Raw genomic sequence first — 26392 nt, 5'->3', positions numbered from 1 at the left:
ATCATTAACAAGCATTCCGTATATAAGCCGGTGCGTCGAGCCATTTATCTCATCGTGAATGCACCCAACGTTTACCTTATGCAGCGGCATAAAGCGCATACTGCGCTTTGTTTACATCTGAGCGCTACCGATTAACTGCTTGGTGTCAATTCTCGTACATCGCGTATAGATTACGAAATGTAAGGATACATAGTGACCTTTACGGCGCCGGTTACACTGCAAACTTGAACTTTTATAGTATGCGGCGGGCCTCTCACGGCGCTTGTCTGCAGGCAGAGTTACTCGACCTGAACAGCCGCGCTTGTCGTCTTTCGTATTTCACACCATATTATATGGCCAGCGTTAAACGTAGCCTCTCCCTTTACAACACATCTCTGCATTTCCTTAGCAATGTTAAGGATCGCGCTTAGAGATACCTGAGGCCCGTAAGCCGCCTGCATCTGCAGATGCGCACGCTTTCGTATCGCCTCCATCACCTCTATCCCCGCCATATTGCAACGTTCTCCGCGCCACCTATAGGCGCTGGAAAGTGCGAATGTAGCAACAGTAAATTGCCGTCTGCTCGCGTCTGGTCGGTGCAACGATGGCACTTTGCAGCGCACGTGCGACCGTTGCCGTCTGGTCTGACAGCTGCGGCGGCAGCCCGTTGCCTCTCTTGACGCGGCAGTTGGGAAGGCTGCGCGCCCTGGCCGTTTCGGAAACTGTTTTCTCTCTTTCCGAGTTTGCGTCCCTTCTCCTTTTGTGCCTTTGTTGCGTGTGTCGGTAGGTGCGCGTGTGGGTTAGTGCGCTTGTGAGGAGGAAAGGGCGAGGAGGTCGTTTGCGGAGGTCCATCGCGCGTGGGTCCGCAGACGAGCAGTGATTATATGAGAGCTTCTGCTCGCTTCTCCGTGAACTTGCTACTGTTTGCGGGTTACCGGCTTACTGGAACCGTGAAGGGCAGCGGCAGCAGCAGCATTGGTAGAGACACCTGGGGGTGCTTTGTTTGTCCAACTGCAACGCGCTTGAATCGCTTTATCGTTGCGTTAGGCGAAGAAAATTCATGTGCGACGTGTTACTGGTTATGTTGCCGTCAATGCTTTATACGTTGAAGTTAAGCAGAATACGGTAGCCGACTGCTCTGTTGGCATCGTGTTATCACTGATTAAAGTCTGCGTCACCAGATGTCGCTGTCTGCGCTGTTCCTGACCGTAGTGTTGCTGATGCGCTGTGGCTATTGATGATGACCGGTAACCCGGACATCAACATCGGCCTGTGCTTATGTCTACTGCAGGACGAAGGCCTCTCCCACTAATCTTCAGTTAACCCTGTCTTGCACGAGCTGATTCCAACTTGCGCCGGGAAATTTCTTTTATTTCATCACCCCACCTAATTTTCTGCCGCCCTCGACGGCGCTTCCCTTCCCTTGACAGGCATGCTGTAACGGAATAGTACGGCAACCCAAACTCTTCTCACATTCTTTTGTAATTTCTTTTTGCGTTCTACTATACGCCAGGCCGACAGCGTCGCCTAACTATGGGTACCATATTTCTGAAACACTTTAATGTTTCTTATGACTCGAGTTGGCGTTAACCGGGTGCTTCTAATCGCATGTCTTGCCATCACCCGGCCTCTTGGGCTGCAAAGGCCACAACAGACTATAACCGGCAAGATTGTGCTCTTTGAAATGCACACAACCTGAGCAGGTGCCTACCTGTGACGGCTACCCAGCTACTTACAGAGGCGAAGTGTACGTGTGAATGGCACGTTTCCGAGATCGCGGAACATGTTGGCAACGAAAATAAAAAAATAAAAAAGAATAAAAAGTGGAACGTATTACTGCGACCCGGTGCGAACAAATACCGCGTACCACCTGCGCAGTGTGCAATCGCATCGCTCTTCCGCCGCCGCCCTGCACAGACATTATGCCTCTCGCGTGGATCTAGCCGCAGTACCCTTCCCCTCGCGACTTCCCCTCTCCGTTTCTCACACGCACGCGCACGTGCCTGTGACCAAAGCCACCTAGATCTGACACGAGGCGGCAACAGCGAACGAAGGTCGAAGCACGCGTTTTCTTTTGCGAAGGTCTTTCTTTTTTTTTCCCCCCCGCTTCCTGCATATACACGGCTCACCACACGTGCGCGTGTTACCATCAGCCGTATGCGTTACGAAAGTCGTTACATAGAAATCCTGCTGCGCTTCTTCCGCTATCTCTTTGTGGAATTGAATTGACCTGTTGTTGGGAAGCAGTTGTATATGACGCACGATCTTTTGCAAGGGATGGCCTCTGTAGCTGTGCACGCCGGCGCGGCTCCTGACTCGCTGGCGATATATCAGAGCGGGCAAGATGGCCGGTTACCAGTGGCGAATGTGTCGACGGGTGAAACTTTGTTGCTTAATCGCCATGTGGTGACGGGGAAGCTGACGATGCAACGGCTTAACGTCGTCGTCAGACGACGGTACTTTCTGTTACGCCGTAAGACGACGTAGCGGAAAGTATTATGGGTGGACACCGCAAATCCAGTTTCGAGCCTTTGACTGAGCACGGTCACAGCCTCCGATATCTGGAGGCGCGCCGAGTGCCGATATATCTTGAAAGTCTAGTTGCTGCCATGTATTGACTTTTATTATCTGCATTGTGGCAGCACTGTATTTGTGGCCGCGGGGATAAAAAAAACTTACGGTCGCGCACTTTTGGCACCCTGGTTCACCAAAAACAATTTGTACAGTCCCTAGGCAACTACGAGTATACGTTTTTAATGTGTTCAAAACAGAATAAACACGCCACGTGCGTTGAGCTCATCGTGTACCTAGCTTTCTTGAGTAAAATTTGCATATTAAACGACGCTTTAAGAGCGTAGTGTCCAAACGCTATCGCAACTCATATTCTCCGCGTTAACCCGCTATGCGGCGCCATTCCATAGGCTGAATCCGGAACTCTACTCTACTCTACTCGGGTGTAAACGTTTATATCGTCGTTAGCAAAGGGGGTGTCGAAAGGGTGTACCTCCCGGAACTGGTGTTCTAAAACCCCGACGGTACACCCTTTTTCCCCGGTGTTTCGACGCGCTTGGCTTCCACGCGCGCGACGCCTTTGATTGCGCGTCGACGAACGAGAGGTCGGAAGACTCTCCCGACCATCGCACGGAGCTCTCTCTCTCATCGCACTCGGTTGTCGACCGATGCATCGCTGGCGGCGCCGATGCGACTCGCTCGCTGACCCCTTACCACGCTCTACATACGACGTGCCGCTGCCGTCTGCTACAACACACGCACACGCTCTTCCTACATACAGAGACCCCACCTATACGTATACCTGCCCCACCGTGCCCTCTTTCTCTATTCTGCACCCCCCCCTCCCCCTCGCAGTACATAAATATAGCGCGGGCGCACTTGAATGCGGTCCCGCCACAGCGGCGGGCGCAGCTGAGCGGTGCACGCTTGGAAGCGTCGCGACAACGGATGGATGGATGGATGGATGATTGTGGCTCAACCCTTTGAATCGGGCGGCGGCGACGCGCGCCACCTAGCCTTTAATCGTTCTATATGCATGCATACCTATGTTGCGTGCGCTGTTGCGTGCGCCATCTCGCGCTTCGTAAACGCGTGACGTTCGTTCGCGCAACCCCCCCGCGCCATGTGTGTGTGTGTGTCGCTGGCACAACGACACCGCCCCTCCCTCCTCCCCGTAACTGCTAGTGTCATTGTGCGGCGGCGTGTCCGCTTTTCGTTCCTTCCATCTTTGTCGGTGCGGTGCAGCCGCTCCAAGCGCCGTTACATTGCGCCGCACTTATGCAGCCCTATCGCTCGCACTGCACGCAACTTACATATAGTATTGATAGAGTGTTAGCTACCTAGTACAGGAATACACACCTGTAACAGCGGTGCTTTAGTATTCGGCCTTTCGCGGCCTTGCAAGGCTTTCTGCGTGCTATGATGCGTTCGGTTATGTAAGTGACCGGGAGGGAAGACCTTAGGTTAAACGGTTTTGCGGTTTTACGGGAATGGCCGGAGACCTATACGAGGGCATCAGCACTTGTGGGGTCACCTCCTTGCGACATTGTCATTTAGAGCACAAATAGCTGCAACTGAAGCCGACTCTGTAGAATAGCGTTCGTGTGTGCGTACTGCAGTTTGCGGATTACCGCGGAGAGGCAGACGAGAGCATCAACTCTGGTGGCGCCATCTTGCAGCATCGATGTCAACTGCACCACGACCGAGTCAACGGTACAAATGCAACCTGCCTGCTTGGTCTGCAAGGGGTCCTGTAGCAACACTCATTGGCGTTTGGTAGATTTATTTCTGAAGCACGTAGGTCTCTGGGGATGCAAACACATCCCCTTCACGTTTCAGTGATACGATAGGGGTAATTTTTTAATGAGGTTCCATCAAAAACGGAGAAACAAACCCTTTCCCGAAAGCTGCCACTTTTGCTTCGCCTGTAGGGTTTCGGCGGGCGTCCGGATTGACTACACATAGGCGTGTCGCCGTTCGGTGCACGTTATTACGGAAATGCTGCTCGAATAATTTAGAGTTAGATAATTCTGGTCGCCTCCGCACTGTATCCGAGGCCAGTGTGTGGTATACATCCCAGCGTATTGTAAAGATGTCACCTCGCGTCTCAGCTCTGAATCCTTTCTGCAGAATTCGTTCTTGCAAGCGTTCCCTTCTCCCCAGCCGTAAATCATGATTGGCTTGGCTCCTAGCACAAAGCCGTCAATGACGTACACTTCCGGATATATATATATATATATATATATATATATATATATATATATAATATTCTCTTACCGGTTTGGTCTGTGCGAGCGCGATGAATAAAAACCGGTCCTCTTCCTAGAGCGGGAACGAATCTTTCGTCACGCTGCGTTGGTTGCGAACGGACTAACCGCAAGATCGCTGAAAAGCCATCTGGCAGCTGCAGCCTCGCATGAGGTACGTCGCAAAGGACCGTGAAATCCATGAGCGCGTTCACAGTTCAGGCTCTAACGGCGCGGAATTCAACATCCTCGTGATAGCCAAAGCTCATGAAAATCGAAGAAAAAGCAAACAAACAAACAAAAATGAATGTTAAGAAACCCCGCTGACAGTTATTTATACGCCATTCCAATATCAGCTATGGAGGGCGTATGGAGCCGTTGCAAGTAAAGCCCCTTAAACTTCGTAGTGTAGCGCCACGCTTTGAAGAATGCCGCCTCCTCCTCGCGCGCTCTATAGCCGAGGCAGACGCCGCGTCGCTATTGGCCTAATAGCATCACGTGAGCCCTTGCGCCTTGCTGCAGCGCCATTTTTGCTCGAGAAGAGTCTACGGAGTGGCGAGGAGCTCATGTTGGCGCCTTTGCAACGCTCGAGCAGTGTAGGCGGTGCCACGGTCGAGGAGGTAGCGTGAAAGAGAGGAGAAACGAGGAAGAGTGAAGGCAGAGGAGGAGAGTGTCGCTACTTTACGAAGTTTAAGGGGCTTCATTGCAAGCCTTATTGCTGGCGGATTCGGTTGCTCTCGAAATCAGTTGTGTACGCTGTGCTTCTTCCTGTTCACGTCACAAGCCTCTTTAGTCGCTATTCCGTTACCTGCAGCACCGCCTCGCCCTTTGTTGGTAACGTTACGTTCTTTCGCTTTTGTTGCTTTGCGAGGCGTGACGTCATTAAGGCGGCGCTTCGGAGGCGGCGGCTGCGTAATCAAGGAGCTGCAACCGTGTCCCATTTTAGTTGCGACCGTCAGGGAGATTGTGGTTTTATGGCGCGACGGCGACGAACTGTCTTCCCACGAGCGTCTTCGGTCCAAACTCTGTCTGACCCAAACGTCCGTGGCGACTAACAAGCGCTCTCAGTTCGATTCTTTTTCGCTGTTCCGTCGACCCCAACTACACTGTAATCAGTGGCGCAAAAGCAATGGCAAAGTACTTAAAATTCGATTTGTGTTGTTGCTGGGGTTGCTTTATGGCTGTCACCCGCTATTTCCAGCTATAAGCATTGGCAGAAGTCATTTTTGGTAGCAGTGGTAATGGATGAAAGTGATGCATAATGGAAATACGTGTCTCAGTGTGCCGTCACTGCTCGTTGCGCACTTCCTCCGTCCGCTCCTAGGTGGCGCGACAATCGCAGACGCTAAATGTTGTTGTTTTTTTTTCAGTCAATTGGCGCGTCGCCTTTAAGGTAACGTGCTACTACGTGTAAGAGAGAGCTGCTCGAATATTTTCGCATAGCGTTACCGTTCCACCTTTGCCGTTCTACCACTACCTCTGTCTCCTAACTGAATATGCGCAGTTAGGACGTAACTGCAGAGCGGTGGCGCATATAATTTGGTCCAAGGCGGCCGCACACTCCATCTCTGTAACTCCCAAAGCAATTTTCAGGCACGCTTAAAGCGTTACCGCATTGCACGGCGAGGTTGTAGTTCGTTCTCACCGGGTCTGCGCAGACCGGTAGCGGAATGCGATCGCTCGCTCTGCTCGGCTCTGCCGTCGCTCTTCACTCGCGAAACCTTCTTGTGCCGGCACTTCCGCCATGTCTGAAACGCGGCGCGCGCCGAAGGAATGCGCGGTGTAAAAAAAAAAAAAACGCTGTCAGCTGTCTTTTCTTGAACGCTGCTTTTCGCGCGCTCTACTTAAAGTCGACGGTGCTTCCGGCTTTCCCTTTTCATTCTTTGCACTGTTATACCTGTCTAGCAGTCGGTTGGTCGATCAGTCATGAATTATGTATGCCTTTATTCTCTGTCTTCGTAATCCGTTCAACGCATCATTTTTTTTGCTTTCTCTTTCTCTTTAATTGGATCTGTGCTTCATCTCGCTAGTCGTTCGCAGCACCGTGGAAGCTACGGGACTCCTTAGCCAATCGGAAGGCCGAATGTGCCTCGAGATGTGTTCGTCCGCGCCTCGTCGTCTGCTCGGCGTCTGCTGAATTCGCGGTGTACGATGTGCTCGCGCAAAGGTTTTAACATGTCACTTATCGCTGTAACGTATCATGTGCCGAGCAAAATAAAAAGAAAAACAACAACAAAATTCTAATCTCGCCGCTAACCGGACGGTTACGCCCGGAACTATATTCTGTTGCGCAAGGATGTTGCCTGTGCACACCTCGCACCTTGGGCAGTGCTGCAGACGACTATTGAGGCGGAGTGTAGTTCGCGTCAGTTATCTTTATTTTTTTTCTTTTCAGTTAGAAGTCTTACTACTGCGGCTATTTTAATATAAAACGGAAGAAATTGGTATCTTAGGGGGAGCAGTTCACGTAACATATGCTTTAACGATACTGCCCGAAGTCCTCCGTGAGCATTAAAACAACGTTTTAGTCGAATTACAGTGTGATCCGCTGTGTTGACTCAAGGTCATTGGCCTTCTGCTGCTCAGCACAAGGTTGTAGGTTCGACACCCTGCCGCGGCGGCCGCACTTCAATGTGGACGGAAAGCAAGAACGCTCGTGTACGCTTATGTTTAGCGGTGCGTCAAAGAATTAAGCCGAGCTGGCCACAACAATCAAACCGGTATGCAGTCTACTATTTGATTTGATAATTTTGATTATATTTAATGTGTTTAATCTTAATTTTATGAACTACGTATAAAGTATATTTTAGGTAAAGTAAAGGTAGCCTTGTTAACCAAGTTGACATGTGATGGGATGCCAACTTGACTGGTGGGTAAGCAACCAGGAACCATTTCAAACTATCGTCTATGACAGAAAAGCAGTGCGAATCAGTGAGAATTCCATTTTGTTTCTCGCTGTCCGCCTTTGTCGGGTGTCATCTCATCGGGTAGAAAATTCGTGGCAAGGCAGATGTTTGAGAAAAACAAGAACTGCAAAAAGAAGCGAATGAATTAACAAGCCGATCACTCGCTGACGCTAAATAGGAAGAAAGAGTCTAGATAAAAGTGTTTAATTCAATTATACCCTAGTAGCACACTTGTTTCGTAACCTTGCACGGGTTCATTTTGTGCGCGTGCATTGCTTCGTAACCTCTCGTTCTCCTTTTAGTCCTGCTTTTTTAAGCCATCGCCACATTTCCTCCTCTTTCGCGCATAGCGACAAGGGATCAGGGAAGCACGTTCGTGACAGTTTTTCGTGAAGCACGCGACAGGCGTTGACAGGGAAGCCCAACATACCGTCGCAAACCGGTCAGCATCCGCTGCAACCAGTTCGCGGTCTCCATCTTGTCAATCGTCTGTGTCAAACGGGCTGGCAGGCAGACGACGTTCGAAGCGTTGAATTGCTGCTTCTGCTACATCGGGAAACAAAAAAAGGTACGGGGTGTGTGAGTGTGAGGGGAGTTGTGGGAAGGGAAGTGTATGCTGTCTGCTGTAAGCCTGACGCGATGTAATCTTCGAAGAGGATTGAAAGAACGAAGAACAAAACGCCAAGGAGAGATTGATTGGGGAGATGGGGGGGGGCGGGGCGAGAGTATGGCGGAGCTCTCTAGTAGGAGTATAGGGACGCGAAGCAGATTGCCGTCTGCTGTATGGTAGTAGCACCGAAAGGAAAAGAAAGAAAGTTGGAGGGCGTTATTTTTGGACGTACCCTCTGTGGGCCCGACTGCATCATCTCTCTTCCTGGTGCCTTGTAGACAAAAGGAAGCGGCAACAAAGCGAATAAAGGCAGAGCGGAAGTAAACAAAACAAATAAATAGTGGGGGGAGGAGGGGCTTGCGAAGCGGCGCTTAGGTAACGGCTATAGCGTGTGCCAGAGTAACGGCAGTCCCGACGTCTGCGGCGGGCATCGTCTGCAGACGACACCAGGACGTCTGGTCGGGGAAAGGAAAGGGGGTGAAGGCTGGCGCCCTCTTTCGTCGTCTGCTGTCGTTTTATCACCGTTCGTCTGGTTTTTGCTGTTGTTTTCGCGAAGATTACGGTCCGCGCAATTTTGTTTCATTGTGGCGAGTGCGTCGGACAAGCCTTCCGACTTCTGGTTCTGGGCGAGCAGGGACAACTTTGTTTTAATGGTGTCTAACTAGGGCTCTGGCGGGCAGCGTGGAAGCTGACCTCATTTGGGGAATGGAAAAAATTTATAAAAAAAGATGAAATCGAAGTTCGCCTGGGCGGTTGTGTGCGCGTTCGCTAAGCCTCATCTTTCTCGCATCTTAACCAGATGCATCTTAACCACCTGTTCGTTTGTTTCTTTCTTGTTTGCCCGCTTTCCGTAATCCGCACTTGAGAGCTCGTTCTTTTCGTGGTTGTTCGCCCGCCCCTTTGAATTCGGGATTGGATCTTTTGAGACTTCGTTAACTTGCCGATTGTTGCCCATGAAAGGGATTGAAAACGCACCAGAGAGGCTCACAATAACCACGCCGGCACGCTTCTGGTACAACAAGCAACTCGTAAAACGGAGCTAAACTAAAGCAACTTGTGAAACTGAGCTTCCAAATCCGACCATCCGTGGTGGTCTATTTTCGGGAGGAGCCAGCGGACTGGCAGCTACTGAGCTACGAAAATAGACAGCCATCTGTCAGAAAGCGTTATTTGCCCTAGCTGTTTCTTTCTTTCCGTTTCGCGCGGACAGGTGACGCAACAATCTACAGTCAGTCCCGAAACTTTTGGAACCATTCAGCGTGCTGACTCATTCAAGCGTAGTAACCGCGGAAGTCTCGATCAAAAATGGCCGAAGGTCACGCGAAATTCAAGAGAAAAAAATTTAAAAAAAATAAATACGAAATCGCGCGTCTGCTGCGACGCAACCTTAGCTGACAACTGTGCTTTGTGTGTTATGGGCTGCGGATCGCTACATTATGTTGGTAATGAAATAATGAGGTAGAGCAAAAAAAAAATCAATTACAGAGAGATAGACAGAGGGAAGAGGGATAGGAGATGACGCACAACGCTGTTATCTCTGCCCCAAGTTCCTCTCTGTCATCGTTTCTTATGTATACGAACTTAATCAATCAATCATTCAATCAATCAATCGATCGATTTTTTTTATTTACCGTGCTCTAGAACACAACCCTAAAGCGTGAGTGCTGGCGCTCGGGTTAAAAAAAAAAGACATGTTGATATACAAATACAGGGAGAAAATGAAATGAATATAAATAAATATATAAATAGATAGATAAGTAAATAATAATAATAATAATAATAATAATAATAATAATAATAATAATAATAATAATAATAATAATAATCTTTGATCACCGGTGCAAGCTGAAGGTGTCCTACAAAACAGTGCCAGCGCGCGTTACGTAAAGGCAAGCGGGAAATGAGCGACGACGGAGGCGACGTCCTTGCCGCGGTCTTTCTACGTGCGCGTTTTGGCTTCGCCGAAGCCTCTGCAGCGCCTCGAGAGAGAGAGAGAAGGAGAAGGGAAAATAAAAAATGCGATTCACGGGTATGGGCCCCGCGTGCCTATGAGTTGCAGTTCGGGCAAAGAGGAAGGAGCTAATAATAGTCTCAAGGAGCGGAGAGCGGAAGGGGGGGGGGGAGGCTAGGGGAGCCGAAAGCAACAGTAACGCCAAGCCCCCTCCACCCCCCCCCCCCGGGCCGCACGCGCACCAAGGATGCGATACCACGTGTTTCCCCCAAGGAGAGCACGCGCCAGTGATCCCGTGGGCGCTCGGTTTACGTTTAGCGGTTCCCGCTCGTCGGAGGTACCCGAAAAAACAAGGCATTCAAAACAAAAAAGGCATTCCTATTCGAAGGCATGCCCGATTGTTCGTGATTGCGTTGCTCAAGATCAGTGCGGACGTATTTCGCTTGTTTATTTATTTTCTCCCTCTCTCTCTCTCTCTTTCTACCAATTTTCTCTACCAATTTTCTGTTTTGGGGGGAAAAAACGCGAATTCGCCGCTCTTGGGTTCAAACGAAGCTCGCATATAGTTTAGAAACCCAAGTCCGACATCCTGTACGAATTTGGTCGAATGGGCTTTTTTTTTTTTGAAATGACGGAATGCAACTATTTATTAGCAGTTTTCTTTAATTGTCCATGGTCGAGTGCAAAGTACGAATTACTACGCTCTGTGAGTCAGGAAAGCTGCTGCCTTTTCTTTTTGTTCGCAACGACGCACCCATGATGCTCCACATTTGAGCCATTTGTTCGCTTTGTGAAGCGAGGTACCGAGGTACGAGCTTCCAAGAGCTCGTAACAAGTTCCAACACGTCATAAACGCGTCCCGACAAGGTGCGATCAGGCTCCAACACAGCTCGCAACACGTTCCAACACGTTCCAACAAGTTTTTTTTTTTTTAGCTAGGTGTGAACGAAACGCTGCAACAAAGCTTCCAACAGGCTCCAACAAGGGTCCCCACCAGGTCACAGCACGTTCCGACAAGTTTCGTCACCCACAACGTTCAACCCAAATGGAGCAGCCATCTTTCTTTTTTTTTTCCGACAAGCCTCCGGCACATCGGACGATTCTAACGCACATGCATTTTACCCGTTAAAGAAGGGCGAAGCTACGCGGCTTCTTCCAGCGGTTGTTAGCGGCTTGCCGCTCTGCCATGGATGATTGAATGGATGGATGTTATGAGCGTCCCCTTTGGAGCGGGCGGGCTGGTTGCCCCAAAAGCTCTTGCTGTTATACTGCATAATGTCCTACCTAGGTTTAAAAAAAAAAAGAAGTCTATGAACTGCCACGGCCAAATTTTCTGACCAACCATTGCGAACTTTGCTTTTGTACTTGTCCGTTGTTTTTTTTTTCGTCGTTTCCCTACTTTTCTTTCACCAATCTTCCAATCGCCTCTCGCTGCCATCTTCCCGTCCGACGCGCCACCCTCCGGCGCTTTCTTGCACTGCGGGCGGCGGCGGCGGCGGGAATGCAGGCCAAGCTGTTCCAGAGTGGGGCCGGGCCCGCTGACGACTTCGCGCTAAAAGGACTCGCTGGGGAAGCGAGAGCGCCCGGCTTGTCACGAGCCGTCGACGAAACGGGGTCACGAGTCTCGCGCGCCGCTTCGGCGTTGTCGTCTTCTCGCGTCCATTGCATCAGTCTCGCAGAAAGTGTGTGCGCGCTTCGCTTCTCGCCAGGTATACACTCTACTAAAGAGGAGACGCACGCCTCTCTCGGTTGCCGGCTTCCGCTGTAGCTACGAAGCATGGCCTCCGAGAACACCTCCGCGAGCGTTCGGGGGTGATCTCGGAGGCCATGTTTTAACGGCACGACTGCATCTTGCGTCCGACAGATGGCGCGGACTCCTTTTTAGGTGCGTAGACGCGTGCATAGCGGCCTTATACTGTCGATAGCCCCGTTGCACGCCGTGGTCGGCTCCAGTGGCTGTGGCGTTTGCATGTGCTGCTGACCATGAGGTCCCGGGTTCGAATGCCGCCCGCGGTGGGCGCAGTCAGATGGACGGGGGCCACGATTCGGAAACGCTTGTGTACTTACTTACGCGTACGTCCAAGGACCCCAGGTGGTCGAAATTGACCTCTTTTGTTGTTAGAATGCTGTGTCAAAAGATGTTTGAGGGGTGCAGTACAGACTCGCGAATCTGTTAAATTGTGACCCAAAATTGTAATGCCTGTCTATTCGAAAAAGCTGCGCGCAGAGATCCCTAAGGAATTTACCCTTGCTCCGTGCGTATTTAACGAGTTTGCGCCTCAGTGACTTCCCGCGTACTTCGTCCCCCCCCTTCCCCCCAAAAAAAACAATAAAACTGAGAACTGTCCCGTAGCAACCAAACTGCGTTTATCGAGGTACGGGAAGTTGGCGTGGCTACGGTCTCGGTTGCGTATATACCGGGAAAAAAAAAAAGAAATTCCGCAGAGTGCTGGCGTCTTTCTTGCGCACGCCCCCCTCCTCCTCCTCCTCCTCCTCCTCCTCCTCCCGTTTTCTTATCCCACCGTCACCACGCAACCGCAGCGCATTCTGGGAGGAGGAAACGACGGTTCGCTAGGAGTTCTGTAACTTCCGCCATCTTTTTCTCTTTTTTTGTGTCGCTTTCGCCAGCCCGGCTCTTGCGCACACGTACACAAATGCGCGAGTGCGCCTGTAGACCACGTACTCGTAAATCCTATAACGTCCTCGAAGGCGACCCACTTTCCGTGGCGACGACGACGACGTTTGACCGTCACTCCTGCGTCCCTCTTGCGTGCGCCTTGCGTACATGCGCGCGGTCACGGCTCAGAGAAGAGTCGCGGATTCTCGGGCGTGGAATGATCGTGATCGCCGGCTCAAGACGGACGACACTACGGCGACCATAAAAGCACCTCTTGTTGGGCTAAGTACGGTCAGCTGGGCTAGTTGGTTATGATTAGCATTATGAGACATAGTTCCAGCGCACATTTGGACACGGACGAGGAGAGAAAGACAACACGAACGCCAGGACTGCTAAAAGGTTGACAAGGGTCGAGGAAGGGTTGTCACATAAAAGAGGAGGGGAGAAAGGGCCCAATGTACTAGAAAGTATATCGCTAAGTATGGACAGCTCCTGCTTCTCGCCCTCATCATTTTTGATGGCTAAATTTAGCGGGTTACTTGAGTGGGCGAAGCCGGAAGCCTTCTAGGCCCTGTGTTCGTAAGGTTACGGTTCGTTACGCTCGTCTACTTGAAAAAGACTTGTCCATCGTGTTTGTGCGACGGGATTATGCACCAGTGCGAATCCTGCTCTCCTTTGTCCTACGCTCAACCCCTCTACGCTAGGGAGTGGTTTCTCTTCCGAATTCCTCTGTGTGGGTGGTTCACCAATGTGTTGACCCGACGTGACCTACGCCCCCCCACCACTACTACACGAGTGAGTGGGTTCTCTCCGAATTTCCTCTGTGTGGGCCGACCAGTGTGCCGACAAGGCCCTCCACCAGGGAGCAAACGAGAATGAGGTTTCCCTGACGGTGTAGGGTATAAGAAGGCCAGCGAGACACCACGTGGACAACTCCTCTGCTCGTGCATGTTGGAGCCCGCACGCCGAACGTTTCTGTGCTTTTCTTTGGTCTTGGAGTGCACTGCTCACCCGTAACGATGTATTAAACTTCCTTCATCGTTTTTTACAACACCGCGTCTTCCCTGCCTAGCGCTCTTCGATGGCTAACCTGCAGGTTCGAGCTCCAAGCAGTCTCTGTTGAAGGTCGCCGAAACCCCGTCCCCGTACCGACTGATACCAGCTCTCAACAGTAATAGGCGAGAGGGTCTATAGACTGACGCATTAGGTCCGCTCATGTCGTGTTTCAAAGCGCATTACCACCGTTCGCGTAAGCCACTCGCCCCGTTGGCAAGCCAGATGCCGATGCAAAGCCATGCATGGGCGCGTGGCGGTTTTCATTCTTCGCGTATACGCGCAAGTCTAGTAGCTCGACTGTTGGCGCGCGATCAAGTCCGACGTCGCCGGCGGCGCTGCCCCGCTCGTTTTGTGCGCCGTTTAAGTCCGGCTAATAAAGGTTTTTATGCCGGCGCGCGTGCGTTTCCGCCAGACCGCCGTCGGGATATGGCCTCCCCGGGCACGCCGCCGTAAAAACGCGGTAACAGAAGGACGCGGCGCAGGCGAGCTTTCCGCGCGCCACTTTAGTTGCGTGCAGCGAACCTTTGAAGTGACGGGTAACAACAACAAAAGAAAAGACATTCATTCGTTAACGCCCCAAGTTCCTTAATGTAATTTTTTTCTTTCTTCGGTGGCGCTGCCACGTGCACACATTTAATGACACATGACGCGATGATGTCGATGACAGCGCCTTTTTGGAAGTCGTAAATTTTAGAACACTAAAAAAAAAATGGCTGTGGCTTAGCTAAGGTTACGCCCAGGATGCGAAGCATACTAGCCTTTATTTTAACGCGACAGCGTTAAGGAGCTCGTGTCGCAGAAAAGCCGGTGTCGTTGGTGTCGGTGTCTGCGGCGTTGCATTTCATGAATAAATCGTTGTCGCGCCGAACGCTGCGTTGCTCGACCCTCACCGCGTCCGATGCGGGGGGCGACGCCGCGAGCGACGGCGCGAGTTGGAGCCCCGTTCCTCCTCTGTCGTGACGTCACGGTGTCACGTGGTATTGAAGGCGACACCGCCGCGCCTGAGGAGCTGGGTTGAGCTCTCGTAATATGCTTCGCATAAAAACCGTTAAATAGGTGTTTGCGAGCCTAATCCTCATTCACGAATAGCGAAAAATGTAAAGAAATATAAGCGTACGAGTTAGCTTGAGTTTGTTGCTGTCTTTTCTACAACCGTGGTACCTTTCGGCCATTGCGTGTCAAATATTGCAAGGTAAAAATCAAAATGGCGACGGCCCCGTCGAAGCCGTCGCGGCGTCGACTTGAGGAAGTTCGTCGAGTGCAACTCCTGAGAAAAGTGATGTATAGCTTAAAGTTATGTACAAGTTAACTTTTTTTTTTTAACGCGAGAGACGCGGTTTCAAATACTTCAGTTGTACTATGCACTGCGCAGGCTACAATGACGTCGAGAGTGCTCATCTCTCAGCCGAATGAGTTACGGCGACCTCATTGGATAACGAATGACATAACGACAAATGACATTAGGTTTTTTCCTGTGGCATCGCGCTAATGGCATTAAAATTTAACGCATTAGCTCGTTAATGTCATCTTCTGTGCCGATGTGTCTGCAGCTTATCCTAGAACGTTATCACAGCTGATCACGCATTGCAGGATACGTTTGCGGCCGCGCTAATAGCGCCCTCTTCTAACGTTTCTTTTTAACCACGACGACTTAGATGAGAAACATTTTCGTTCGGGGGGGGGGGGGTTGTAATAGTTATTGCAGTGAAGAATTGAAAACTGTGGGGGTAGTGTCTAAGTGATAACGATTGACCTTTTGGAAAGCTTACGGGTTTTGCCTGTGCACTACCTGTGGAAGCAGTACGAACAAGTACGAGGACACGGTAGGAGGCTCGCGCGATTTGTAATGAGACTGCCGCAGAACTTCAAGCTTCCTTGGCTCCACAGCTGTACTTATCGCGTTTGAATGCGGTGATAGGCCTGACAAGCCCACTAACTGCGAAAGTGTCGCCAACATTAGACGCAACTTCGACTAGGGGGGGGGGGGCGGGGGCGGGGGAGGCTTAAAGGGGTTTTGCGATTAAATCTGGTCAAATATTTTAATCGACGTCCAGCTATATACTACGGTTGCGTTCACTCTCTTCTTTGCGTTGTACTTCCAGTGCCGCCATCGTTTTTTCAATCACCAACTAGCGCCGATTTGTCGACTTCACTGAGGTGCGCCCAACTTCCGCGACTGGTTGGCAGTGCCAGCTGCGCGAAGGCGCGCTCAGGCGCGTCAAAGTGGCACGCGCCACCCCCACGCATGTGGTTTGCCCCCCTTCCCCTCTCTCCTCATCCCCTCTCCCCCCTACCCCTCTTCCTCCATGCGGAGGCCGCTTGGGAGAGCCCGCTCGCAACCGATATATAGCCGGGCGCAGGCAGCTATAACTTGGAGCCATCCTTGCCAAAGCCGCGCTGCGAGTTCTTTTTCGGTGTCTCTATCCGGGCCTTTCACCAAGGCTAACGACGCTGGCACACACGTGACCTGGCCGTGTACGGTGCGCATGCTCCCTTGGGCACGCGCACACACACGCAGACGCGCGCAGGCATTGGCGCGCAGCGCGCGACAGGACTTCCGTATACGAAATAGGAGCGTCGCTCGTGAACTTTTTTTTTGTTCGTTTGTTTGTTTGTTTTCTTGGCCGGGACGGCGTTCGTGCGTTGGACACGAGTTGGACGCACGTCTGTACGCACGTGAGCGCCTTTGCTCTTGCTCTCTTCGCGATCCGTTCACGTCACTTCGGCGAGCTTTCCCCGCTCTTTCTTTTTCTCTTTCTTTTTCGCGAAGGGCAACGTTTGGATAAAAAAGAAAGAGAGAGAAAAAAAGAAGGAACTCGCGGTTTTCGTCGTCGTCGTCGTTTAGTTGGCCTCGCGTGTTATTTGTTTCGTCTGCTATCTTTACCGAATCTTTGTTCGATTCAGAAAAGGTGCAGGTGGTGCCAGTTGTGTGGTGTGCCGGGTTGCATGCCATGCCCCCCCTGTGAGGTTCGAGGGTTCCACTGCCCCGCGGGTGGCACCTTTCCTTTGCACCCCGTTCGATTCGAGCACGGGAGTGCGCCGTTAACAAGTGCAGAAGGTGCGGAGAAACTTGGACTGAATTGAATAGACCTCAAACCTTGCGGTGTGGTGGGACGCGCGGAAAGCCGGTAATTGGTTTTGCGAAGAAAACCGAATGAAAAAAAAAGAAAGTAAGAAAAACTACTGGTGCAGCGACAATTTGGACTTCTGCCGTCAGTATTGCCAAGATTAAAGAGAGACAGAGAGAGAATGAGAAAATTTGGAGCGTCGTATTTATTGGTCGCGCCAGTTGTACTGCCGGTTCGCGTGCGTACGCTTGCCCATTTCTTGTTTCTTGATTTCGTCTCCTTCTTGCGAAGAAAAAGCAGAAAAGGGAGAGGGCCGCGATGGGAGGAAGAGAGGAGGCTAAAGGTACGAACTTTCGCTGTTCAAGCGCGTTTCCTCGAAGCCGTCATTTTAATCCTCCCCGCCTCCTTGCTTTCATTCCGCTGTTTCTTCCTCCTTCCTCATTTCGCCCGCGTATTCACATTTCACATGAAAATCGGCCAGCCTTTCGTCTTATTCTCCGTGAGCTGACCACTTGCTCATTTATTCACGTGTATAGTGTTTTTTTTTTTTCCGACATTCTTCGTCCCTTCACTACGGCGTCTGTGATCGAACGGCGCCGATCTTAGAGGCCGTGGTTTCTTTTTTTTTATATATATACGTCTGCTTTTCGCCGTCCTTCTTCCTCCCGTTCTCAATTTGTCGTCTGCTTTCTCCCGTGAGACACCAGCGCCGCTACGCGGGTTTTGTTTTCTACGCGGGCGGCTCGCGCGGCGATTTTCTCCGTTTTTGTTTTTTGTGTTTCTTCTCACCGCCGTGAACACGCCTGCATGCGTGCCTAGCACCGGCATCCACACTTTAGTCGGTCGGTCAGCCCCGCATCGAAAGAACGAAGACAAGAGTCTCCTTCACCGAATGGCACACTTTTCTCTCTTTCTTTCGTCCCTTCTTTTTTATTTCCCAGCGGCTCTGTGCTCGCTGAAGCGGCATCAGCGATGCGTTGTTCACTTCCTTGGTGGCGGGGGCCCGCAACCACCAACGCCCCCCCGCTTCGCCGCATCAACAGGCAACCATGGGCAACGAGGGCGAAGCGCTTTCTTAAAGCGCGGTTCCTCACGAAACGGGAGTGCTTGCGCGATTGCGCACTTCACTTACGAGGTACCGGCTTGGCTTGGCTTGGCTCGGTTGCTCGGCCCCTGCAAGACGGCGCGGGAAAGCACTTCTCGGCAGCGCTTTTGTCGCTTGAGCCCGCGCGTATTCAAAGGGAAAGTGGCGATAACGGCAGAAGGAGGGGGCGTCGGCGTTGCAGCGTGATAAGTGGAGGAGGATATCGAGAAGGAAAGAGAGAGGCAGGCGAGGAAAGGCAGCGAGGTTAAACCAACCGCACGTCTGCGGTTTGTTACCCTGCACTGCGGTGAAAGGGCGTGTAACGGGGCGGAAGTGGGGAAAGAAGGAAGGAGCGAAAAAAAGTGATAATAGTTGCGTGCACGCTTGGGAAGTTGCGCACCGAAGTCTATAAGCGCTCACAGAGACCTACCTGTCGACTTGTTTGCACTGTAACGACGCCCGCATTGCTTTCAGCGCCATTGACGCTTGCAGCCATAGTCCAAGAATGTTCGCTTCTGAAAAACGGTCTCGACTCCAGCCCGTTCAAGGGTGTTTGGAGAGGGTAGCACGTGAACAAAGGAAGGGCCCAGGAGGTCTACACTAGTACCTTCGGTTCCGCAAGAATCGCGCGTGGGTGTATAGGTAGCAGAAATAAGGAACGGATGCAGGGAACCGAGGGAACATCCGGGAAAGAAAAGCGAACAAAGAAACGGAAGAAGTGAACCAATTGAAGAAGGTTAGAAGAAGACGGAAGAGAACGCGAGGTGAATGAAATAATGGACGAATGAATGAAGAACGTATGGAGAGAACGAGCGAATGCAAGCAAGAAGTAATTATTTGTGAAAATGTGGGCGAGAGGGAAGGGGGGGGGGCGTAAGGAAGCTCTGCTGACTAGCAGGCTGCTTCAGCAAGCACTTCATTCTTCAGCCCTGGTCTTTTTGCGCCTTGCTCTTTACTCATTCAACCTCGCTTTCGTTCGTTCCACATCTCCCCATCAGGAGGCGGGGCGGTTCGTCTCCTACTTCTGGGCCCTCGTTAGATTGCCTCTGCCCGGCGGCGCCTCGTGAAGAAGCGGCTTGTCGTTCGTCTTCATATCCGACTTGCTCGGTCGGCCGGTCGCGGCGCAGTGGGGCCCGCGCGGTCGCTGGGGACTTGGGAAGTCGGTCATGCAGTTGCCCCGAGAAAAAAAAAAAAAAAAAACTTCCTTTCTTTTTTCTTCGCTTACTTCTGTGTGTGTGTTTCCAGACGCAGTGTCGTTTTCGCCGAATGGGCCGCCTGCCGTCTTATTGGGGGATTGTTTCCGTGTGAAGGAGGGACACGGTCGTCGCGCGCGCGCGTCATGTTTAGCAACAGTGGACACGGCGTCGGGCCGGCAGCCATCGGTCGCCTTGGCAACGGGGAGGGCGATTCGAGGCAGTCCTTGCGAACATATTAGCCCAGCCGAGGTTGCGCGGGCTATAACCTCACCTAACCTATCCCATCTTTAATATTGGCGAACGCGTGCATGCTGGTGCATTTTGCATTTCGACGTTTCGCCGCGTGAAGGCTGTAGCAAAAAGGGGCACGACTGCGCAACCCAACTTTATTTAGCCTAGCCTAACCTTATCTGTTGTCTTTATTAACGGCGAACGGATGTCTGCTGGCTCATTTTTTTCCCAGTTGATGGTCCACTGTGCGGAACCTAACCTAATATAGTTTAACTATACATGCTGTCTTTAATGTTGAACGCACCTGTTCTGGCGCTCTTTGCGTGAGCTAAGGAGTGCGGTTATAATTAAGTAGCCAGAGTTTAGCACCATCGCGAACACTTGTTCTGTGCTCTGGACGCACCCGCAAACAATGCAATCGGTGTCGTTGGTTCCCACCATGTCGCAAGTCGATAGGTTCGCGTACTCCAACACACAGTGAGAGAGAGAGAGAGAGAGAGAGAGAGAAAGAGATAGCTTTGTTGAATGTCTCTCTCTCTCTCTGACAGGATAGGGCATGCCTTAGTGTGCTTTAAACTAGAGAGATAAGCCGTGTGTTCAATCAAATACCCGTCGCAAACCTATTGCTGGTCTTATGATGTTCAGTTGCTGCAACTTCCGCTGTGCTTTATCTGCGGATAACCGGTTGAATTTCAGCCCAGCAGTTATAGCGAGTGCGGCCCCGTGAAACGCTGCGCTTGGTTTGCATCATAACTGCGTGCGCTGTAAGACCGAAGTGGTCGTGCTTTCCCGGAACTTTCTACAATGCATCAAAGAGAAAGCGTAATTAAGGAGAGAGAGAGAGAGAGAGAGAGAGAGAGAGAGAGAGAGAGAGAGAGATGGTGAAGGAGATAATGAAGTATCTGCCATCGCCGAGCATAGAACGGCGTTGAATTATACGCCTGCGCGTTGGCTTTCACGGCCTCGCACGTCTTTCCTGCTTCTTTCGGCGATGTATTACAAGGTAACTCGGCGCATGCCCTTCTGCGAAGGATAACTTGACGTAGCCCTGAATTAAGGAAGCATAGGCGAAAGCGGAAAGAAAGCGACATGCTATTCAAAGGAAGGCGCTTGATCGGAATTGAAAGAGGCGGACTTTCCCGAAGAAAACGCTTGTTGTTGGTCTCGCCTGGGCCGTCGTCGAATGGCCGTCGACAAAATGACTCGGGATCCCGGCCACGGCGGCCGCATTTCGATGGGGGCGAAATGCGAAAACACCCGTGTACTTAGATTTAGGCGCACGTTAAAGAACCCCAGGTTGTCGAAATTTCCGGAGTCCTCCACTACGGCGTGCCTCATAATCAGTAAGTGGTTTTGACACGTTAAACGCCATAATGTAATTTAATTTAATTTAAAACTACTCGGGAACAGGGCTGCCGCCTGCAATACTTCCGCTTGTGCGTGAGCTATGTACATTGCGCGTTACTCGTTATGCGTCTTCATGACCGTTGTTGTCATGATCATCACCAGCCTAGTTAAGCCTAGTTCTTTTTGCTAATGCTCCCACCAGTCACGCCTGTTTCCACGCCAGCTTAACGAATCTCCATAACCCTACTTCTCCATCCTATTCTCGTACTCGCCGACGACGTTTTCCTCAGCTTCTGCCTTACATTACGCTACTCTGGTCGACCAGCGTGTCATCTGTTCCTGCGCAATGTAGTCTGTACGGTACTGTCTGGTCTACGTTGCCACCTCTTTTCTTATTCCGTGCAGCACCATGTCGTCTGTTCTGCGCAGTGTCGTCTGTTCTACGTTGCCATCCATTTTTTTAAAACTCTGATGGACCACGCGTCGTCTGTTCCGCGCAACGTCGTCTGCCCAGCGTCGTCTGTTCCACGCTCCATTTCGTCTGCCCAATTCTTCCACTTTCTCGTAATTTCGTCTCCTATATAGCACCGTATTCATGCGAAATTCGCGGACGAAGACACGAACGATTATCTCCGCAACTGCGTCGCTGATCAACCAAGCGATTAATTCTCAAAGCTGCGGATTAACTTCTTATAGAGCTGGAGGACTCGAAGCGACTAATCGACAGCGTTCCGGGAAGCCTTAACTTCAACGGCCTCTAAGTGCGCTTATTCTTCTATGTACGAAACCTTTGTGCGTTGCAATCATCTCAATATAAGGTCGTTTCGTCGCCGCTCTGTCCATCAGGCGTAATGGCTCCAAAGTTGCGGAGACTTCCTCGTACTCAGCTTATAGTAGTTTGCTTCCGAGGTTGCGATTATCTTATCATGACCTCCGCTGACGGCTGCCGCCTTTTTCTTTGTTTTCAAGGCCGCGTCCGAATCTCGGGAGCAATCGTGTAATAGGGCGACCATTCTTTGTGTGCACATACCCGGCGTTTGCCGAAAATGCCGCCAGTGAGAATAAAGCGCCCATCTGAAGAAACCTTCTTTTTCATCAAAGATGTGCACGGTCTCTGATGTTACGCGAGGGAAGCCCAAAGCAAGCTCGTGAGAACCTTAGGGCTTTATCTCCGAATTACGAACATTGAGTGTCGTCACAAGTCAAGTCTACTCTCTTGACGGTTTCCTTTATTTATTATTATTTTTTGAATCTTTTCCTTGTGCGTCCTTGACCGAAGTCATGTTCGTGACAAGAATGTCCCCACCTCCGCTCAAATGCCCGGTCTTGAAACATTGCCGCCCCTTCTTTCATTTTTGTTTCCTGCTCGCAAGTTGTAATTAGTGCCAAGTGAAATGGGATGCTCTTGTTGGCTGACGAACGACTTTCACTAAGGAGCTTTTCCGTCTTTCTTTTTTTTCTAATTTGCAGTCAACCTCGCTGGCCATGGCAAAGTGGACATGTCCAACTTCGAGCTTCTACGCGTTCTTGGCACGGGAGGTGAGTTTTGGAAACACTCACTGATTTCACTTTGCACACGGGCGCCTTAGGTCACGTCGACCGCCACGAGAGGCGCTTGACTTTCACCATTAGGTTTTCTGTACATATTGGTGCGATGATTGCACGGTTGTACTAAACCGCGATCTCTTGGGGACTTCTGTAATGCTCTGTCTTTTTTGCAGTTGCTCTAAATTTAGATGATACTAGAGGAATAAACAAAAACAAAAAACGAACGTCATTCGAGTCTAAATGGATTTGCGAAAGCACGTTCAATGCATAGTGAACTTCAGATTTCCACATGAACCAGTGCGAGTTCAGTTTCATATGCAGGGGGTCCCAACTGTCATGCATCAAGATTTTAAAATATGAAAATGCCACGTAGCTGGACAGAACCAAGGTAATGTTGTTTGCCGTCGTTTGGAGATGCTCAGATTATGTTTTGCGTTCCGCCTAATTGCACTACTAGTCCTAATAATTTATAGACTTCACAAATATCGTAATTATATTAAAAGTATCAATGAGAAAATTGTAGAGAAACATAAAATACTCTGGATACTGCTTTCTATTTCTCAATATGTGCTTCATAGTGCATGGTAGTTGGGACACCCTGTGTACACATCAGTAAGGTCACAAGTAGTCAGTGAGTCATAGGCAGTCAGTCGGTCAGTCAGTCATGGGCAGTCACAGCCAGTCAGTCGCGGGTACTCAGACTGTCATAGGCAGTCAGTCACAGTCAGTGTAGCGTAAGCGACCGCTCAGAGGGCGCCTCCATAGGAGCGCTGCTTTGAATAATCGAATACATTTTCATAGAGAGAAAGTATGACTAAATGAGAAAAAAATGAGGCTACAAAATATTTCAAAAAAAAACGATAGTCTACAAAACATGTAAAAAAGAAAACTGAGAGAGAAACGAAAAGAAAATACAGAAGAAAAAAAAAGCTCAACGAGCAAATTGCATTTTATCACACGGCGAAGTAGCCAGATAGAACATAAACTCATACAGGTTTCCTTTTCGTCGCGTTTTCCGTGCTACGCGCAACGGCCTGGTTTACAGAAGCAAGAAGAGCGTGTCCAATGGCGAGCCAATTATTTGCCGAGCAGGAGCTATCACCCCTCCCCCTGCTTCTTTCTTTTTTTCCTTCTTGTTTTTTCGTTGTTGTTTGCACGAGGAAGACGGGATGCGGGCCCAACCTGACAGCGACGTCATCTTACGCTTACCGCAGGACACGCCACTTAGAGCATATACGTATGCGGCTACATAAAGGAAGTATCAAAAACGGGCACGTATTGCTGACAGCTGTTGCTTCGTCACAGCGGGGGAAAAGGCCGTGCTGTACTTTCGCTCATTCTTTCCTGGCTTTCTTTTCGTTTCTTTTTTCTTTCTTTCTTTCTTTCTTTCCTCTCATAGCGGCACTTTTCCACGGCGCCCTCCGCTGTCCTACTTTATCCCATTCGCTTCAGTGGTTGCTGCGAGCGAGCGAGCGAGCGTGGATAGAGAAGCCGAGCGAAGCTTGACGAGGACACACAATACGCCCGCAGCGCCACCTGTCCGTTGCAGGACGAAGCGGCTGCGCCCGGACCGACCGAATGCGGAATTTGGAAGCTCCCGAAGTGGCTTTCCCTCGCGAACATTCGTTCGAACGCTCTGTAGACTTCGTCGCGGCGTCACAGACACTCTCTTTTTACGCTGTGGCTACCGCGTGGTGGAGCCACGTGCGCCAGCTGCTCCCGTCTCGGCTTAATTGAACACCAAACAACCGGCTGGGGAAGGGTTGGCATCAGCCCAGTCTTTGGAACAGGGAGGGGCGGACCAGGCGTTGAGTTATCCGTTCAAAAGTTTGCGGATATTTTGGCGTGAAGTCTGCGAGGGGTATAAGACGGGCTTCGGAAATTGCAGGCTTGCGCGTTTCGTTGACTATCGCGGAGTTTTTAGTTTGGTAACACTAACGGCTTCGAATTGTGATTGCACCTCCTTATGTAAGACTCTCTACTGCATTTGGTCTTAAAACAACACGCGTACAGATGTCGTGTGGACCAGACTTGAGGAAATTTACTGGTTAACGACTGTTGTCCGTAAACTGTCTGTGTACATATCTACTGTGGTCAGAAATACGTCTGCGTACAAATAGAAGACGCAATTTACCTTGACGTTTCTGTCTACACAATTTGTCCGTTAGAGTCAATCGCCAGATGTGTGGGAGCCGTTGCCCGGAATTCCTAGAAGCTCCATTTCTCGATAACCCGTCCCGTGTCGTCGCCGGACATGCAGCCGTATGTTTCTGGGTGTGGAGTGTGCGGTACGCCGCAGGGCCTGGCGGTAGGTGCTATCAGGTGCACATAGCCATGGAGCTTCTTACTCATACCTTGGGAGTAGTTCTGACTGCGATAACTTCCAACTGCAACTTAGCTCAGCAACTCTCGTATAGACAGAGCACGCGGAAGCAGATAATGGAACGTTTTTTTTAGTGCGTCTGTAAGAGTATTAGCGTTTGCGGAATACGGGATCGCCGGAGAGGCGTACGGCAGCGGGAACGCCGGTAGCGACATCTGGTGACGCATAACCTGACTACAGAGATCACGCAAATTAATGATGGGGTTTTACGGGTACGTGCCACAACCACGATCTGCTTGATCACGAGGCACGCCGTATCTAGTGGGGGACTCCGGATTAATTTCGACCACCTGGGTTTCTTTAAACTGCACCCAAAGCACGGTATTTACACGGACGTTGACCTGCCATTTCTACTTAACTGACGGTGTAAAGCGTCGGTATAGCTACATAATGGTCGTTATAACGTGCACCCCTTGTGTACTATTCTTTATTTTGCTCCTACGAGAAGACTTCGGCGAGACTATAGCATTTCTCAAACGCATTGTAGCTGGACAGAGCGTGGCAAGATGTCGCTACCCGATTTTCTTTTGCCATTCACGTCTCCTGTAATCCGTGAACGGCCAGAAATTTACGGACAAGCTTGAACCTTTCTAATATCTACGATCATGGTGATCATGTGCGGCGAAAAGGATTAGCAAATTACGAGCGCTTACTGTATACATGTATATGCAGCCGCCCCAGCTCAGCGGATATATGGCGTCCTGGCGTACAGCTATAGAGGTCGCATGTTCGATTCCCTGTTGCAGCGGCTACGTTCTTCCGACGGTAGTGGCATGCAAAATCACTCGTATAAAGACCGCTCGGTGGAAGCCGAGCAATGTATATAGGTACTTCAAATTAACCCCGCGTTTTGAAAGAAAGAAAATAAGCCATCTCTCGTAGACTCTCTGCTTCCTTGAGACGTTAAAAGACAATTGATGAATCAACCAGTCAATTGAATGAATCAAGTGAAAGAGTCAATCAACCTCCTCCTCCTCCTTCTTCTTCTTCTTCTTTTTACTACTGCATATATGTCAGCGTGTTCCTGTACACGCTGTTGGAAGGAGCGTGTTTATCACCAAACCCTTCCCAGTGTCGTGCACTTCGTTGATCGAAGGAGCCCTCCCTCCCACACTATTCCCTCGCACAGCTGTATGTAGCATCTCGGGTTTCCATGGGCGCCCTGCGTGACCTCACCCAGCGCGCCGCGCATCCGTTGTGGCGTCACCCGCTAACCTGTTTGTTAGGGGCGCGGCCCAGGAATAGCATGCAAACGTGAGACCTGTCGACCGGGCGATAGGAGTCCGGAGTGAAATAAGTGAGCCTGTGCCGTTTTTCTTTTTTAAACTAAAAATAAGTTTCCCGCGTTTCGTTCACAAAACACGCGAGCAGTTAATTTGGACAAAGCTGTGCGACACCTAGAACCTAAAATTGTACAGGGTATCTCTCCCTTTTACAAGGGAAAGAGCCGCTGTGGTACATTTAGCATCATGCTGCTGCCGGCGCCTTTATACCAGCAGCTAAGTTGCACGTCATTTGGATTTTGGTGAGGTGCCTATCCTTACCACCCTTCTAAAGTGAAACCACGTTTCTACCCACAGGATGAACGATGCCTTTTCTCTGAGTGACTGTGAGTGTGCTCTCCATTTCTACCACATTTCTACCCACAGGATGAACGAT

General features: G+C 50.6%; 1 protein-coding gene across 4 annotated transcripts in view; it reads left to right on the top strand.

Moving 5' to 3' along the window:
- The window catches only part of LOC135896393 (ribosomal protein S6 kinase alpha-5-like), a 342214-nt gene that overhangs the window by 273789 nt on the left and 42033 nt on the right, over positions 1-26392 (top strand). For all 4 annotated transcript variants that reach the window (XM_065424774.2, XM_065424777.2, XM_065424776.2 and 1 more), the window contains exon 2: positions 22273-22341. In XM_065424774.2, the coding sequence (XP_065280846.1) occupies positions 22273-22341 (69 nt within the window). The remainder of the gene's footprint in view (positions 1-22272; positions 22342-26392) is intronic.

Source organism: Dermacentor albipictus, chromosome 7 (genome assembly GCF_038994185.2).
Source record: "Dermacentor albipictus isolate Rhodes 1998 colony chromosome 7, USDA_Dalb.pri_finalv2, whole genome shotgun sequence".
Classification (NCBI taxonomy): Eukaryota; Metazoa; Arthropoda; class Arachnida; order Ixodida; family Ixodidae; genus Dermacentor; species Dermacentor albipictus.
This window is presented reverse-complemented; position numbering and strand designations above follow the sequence as displayed.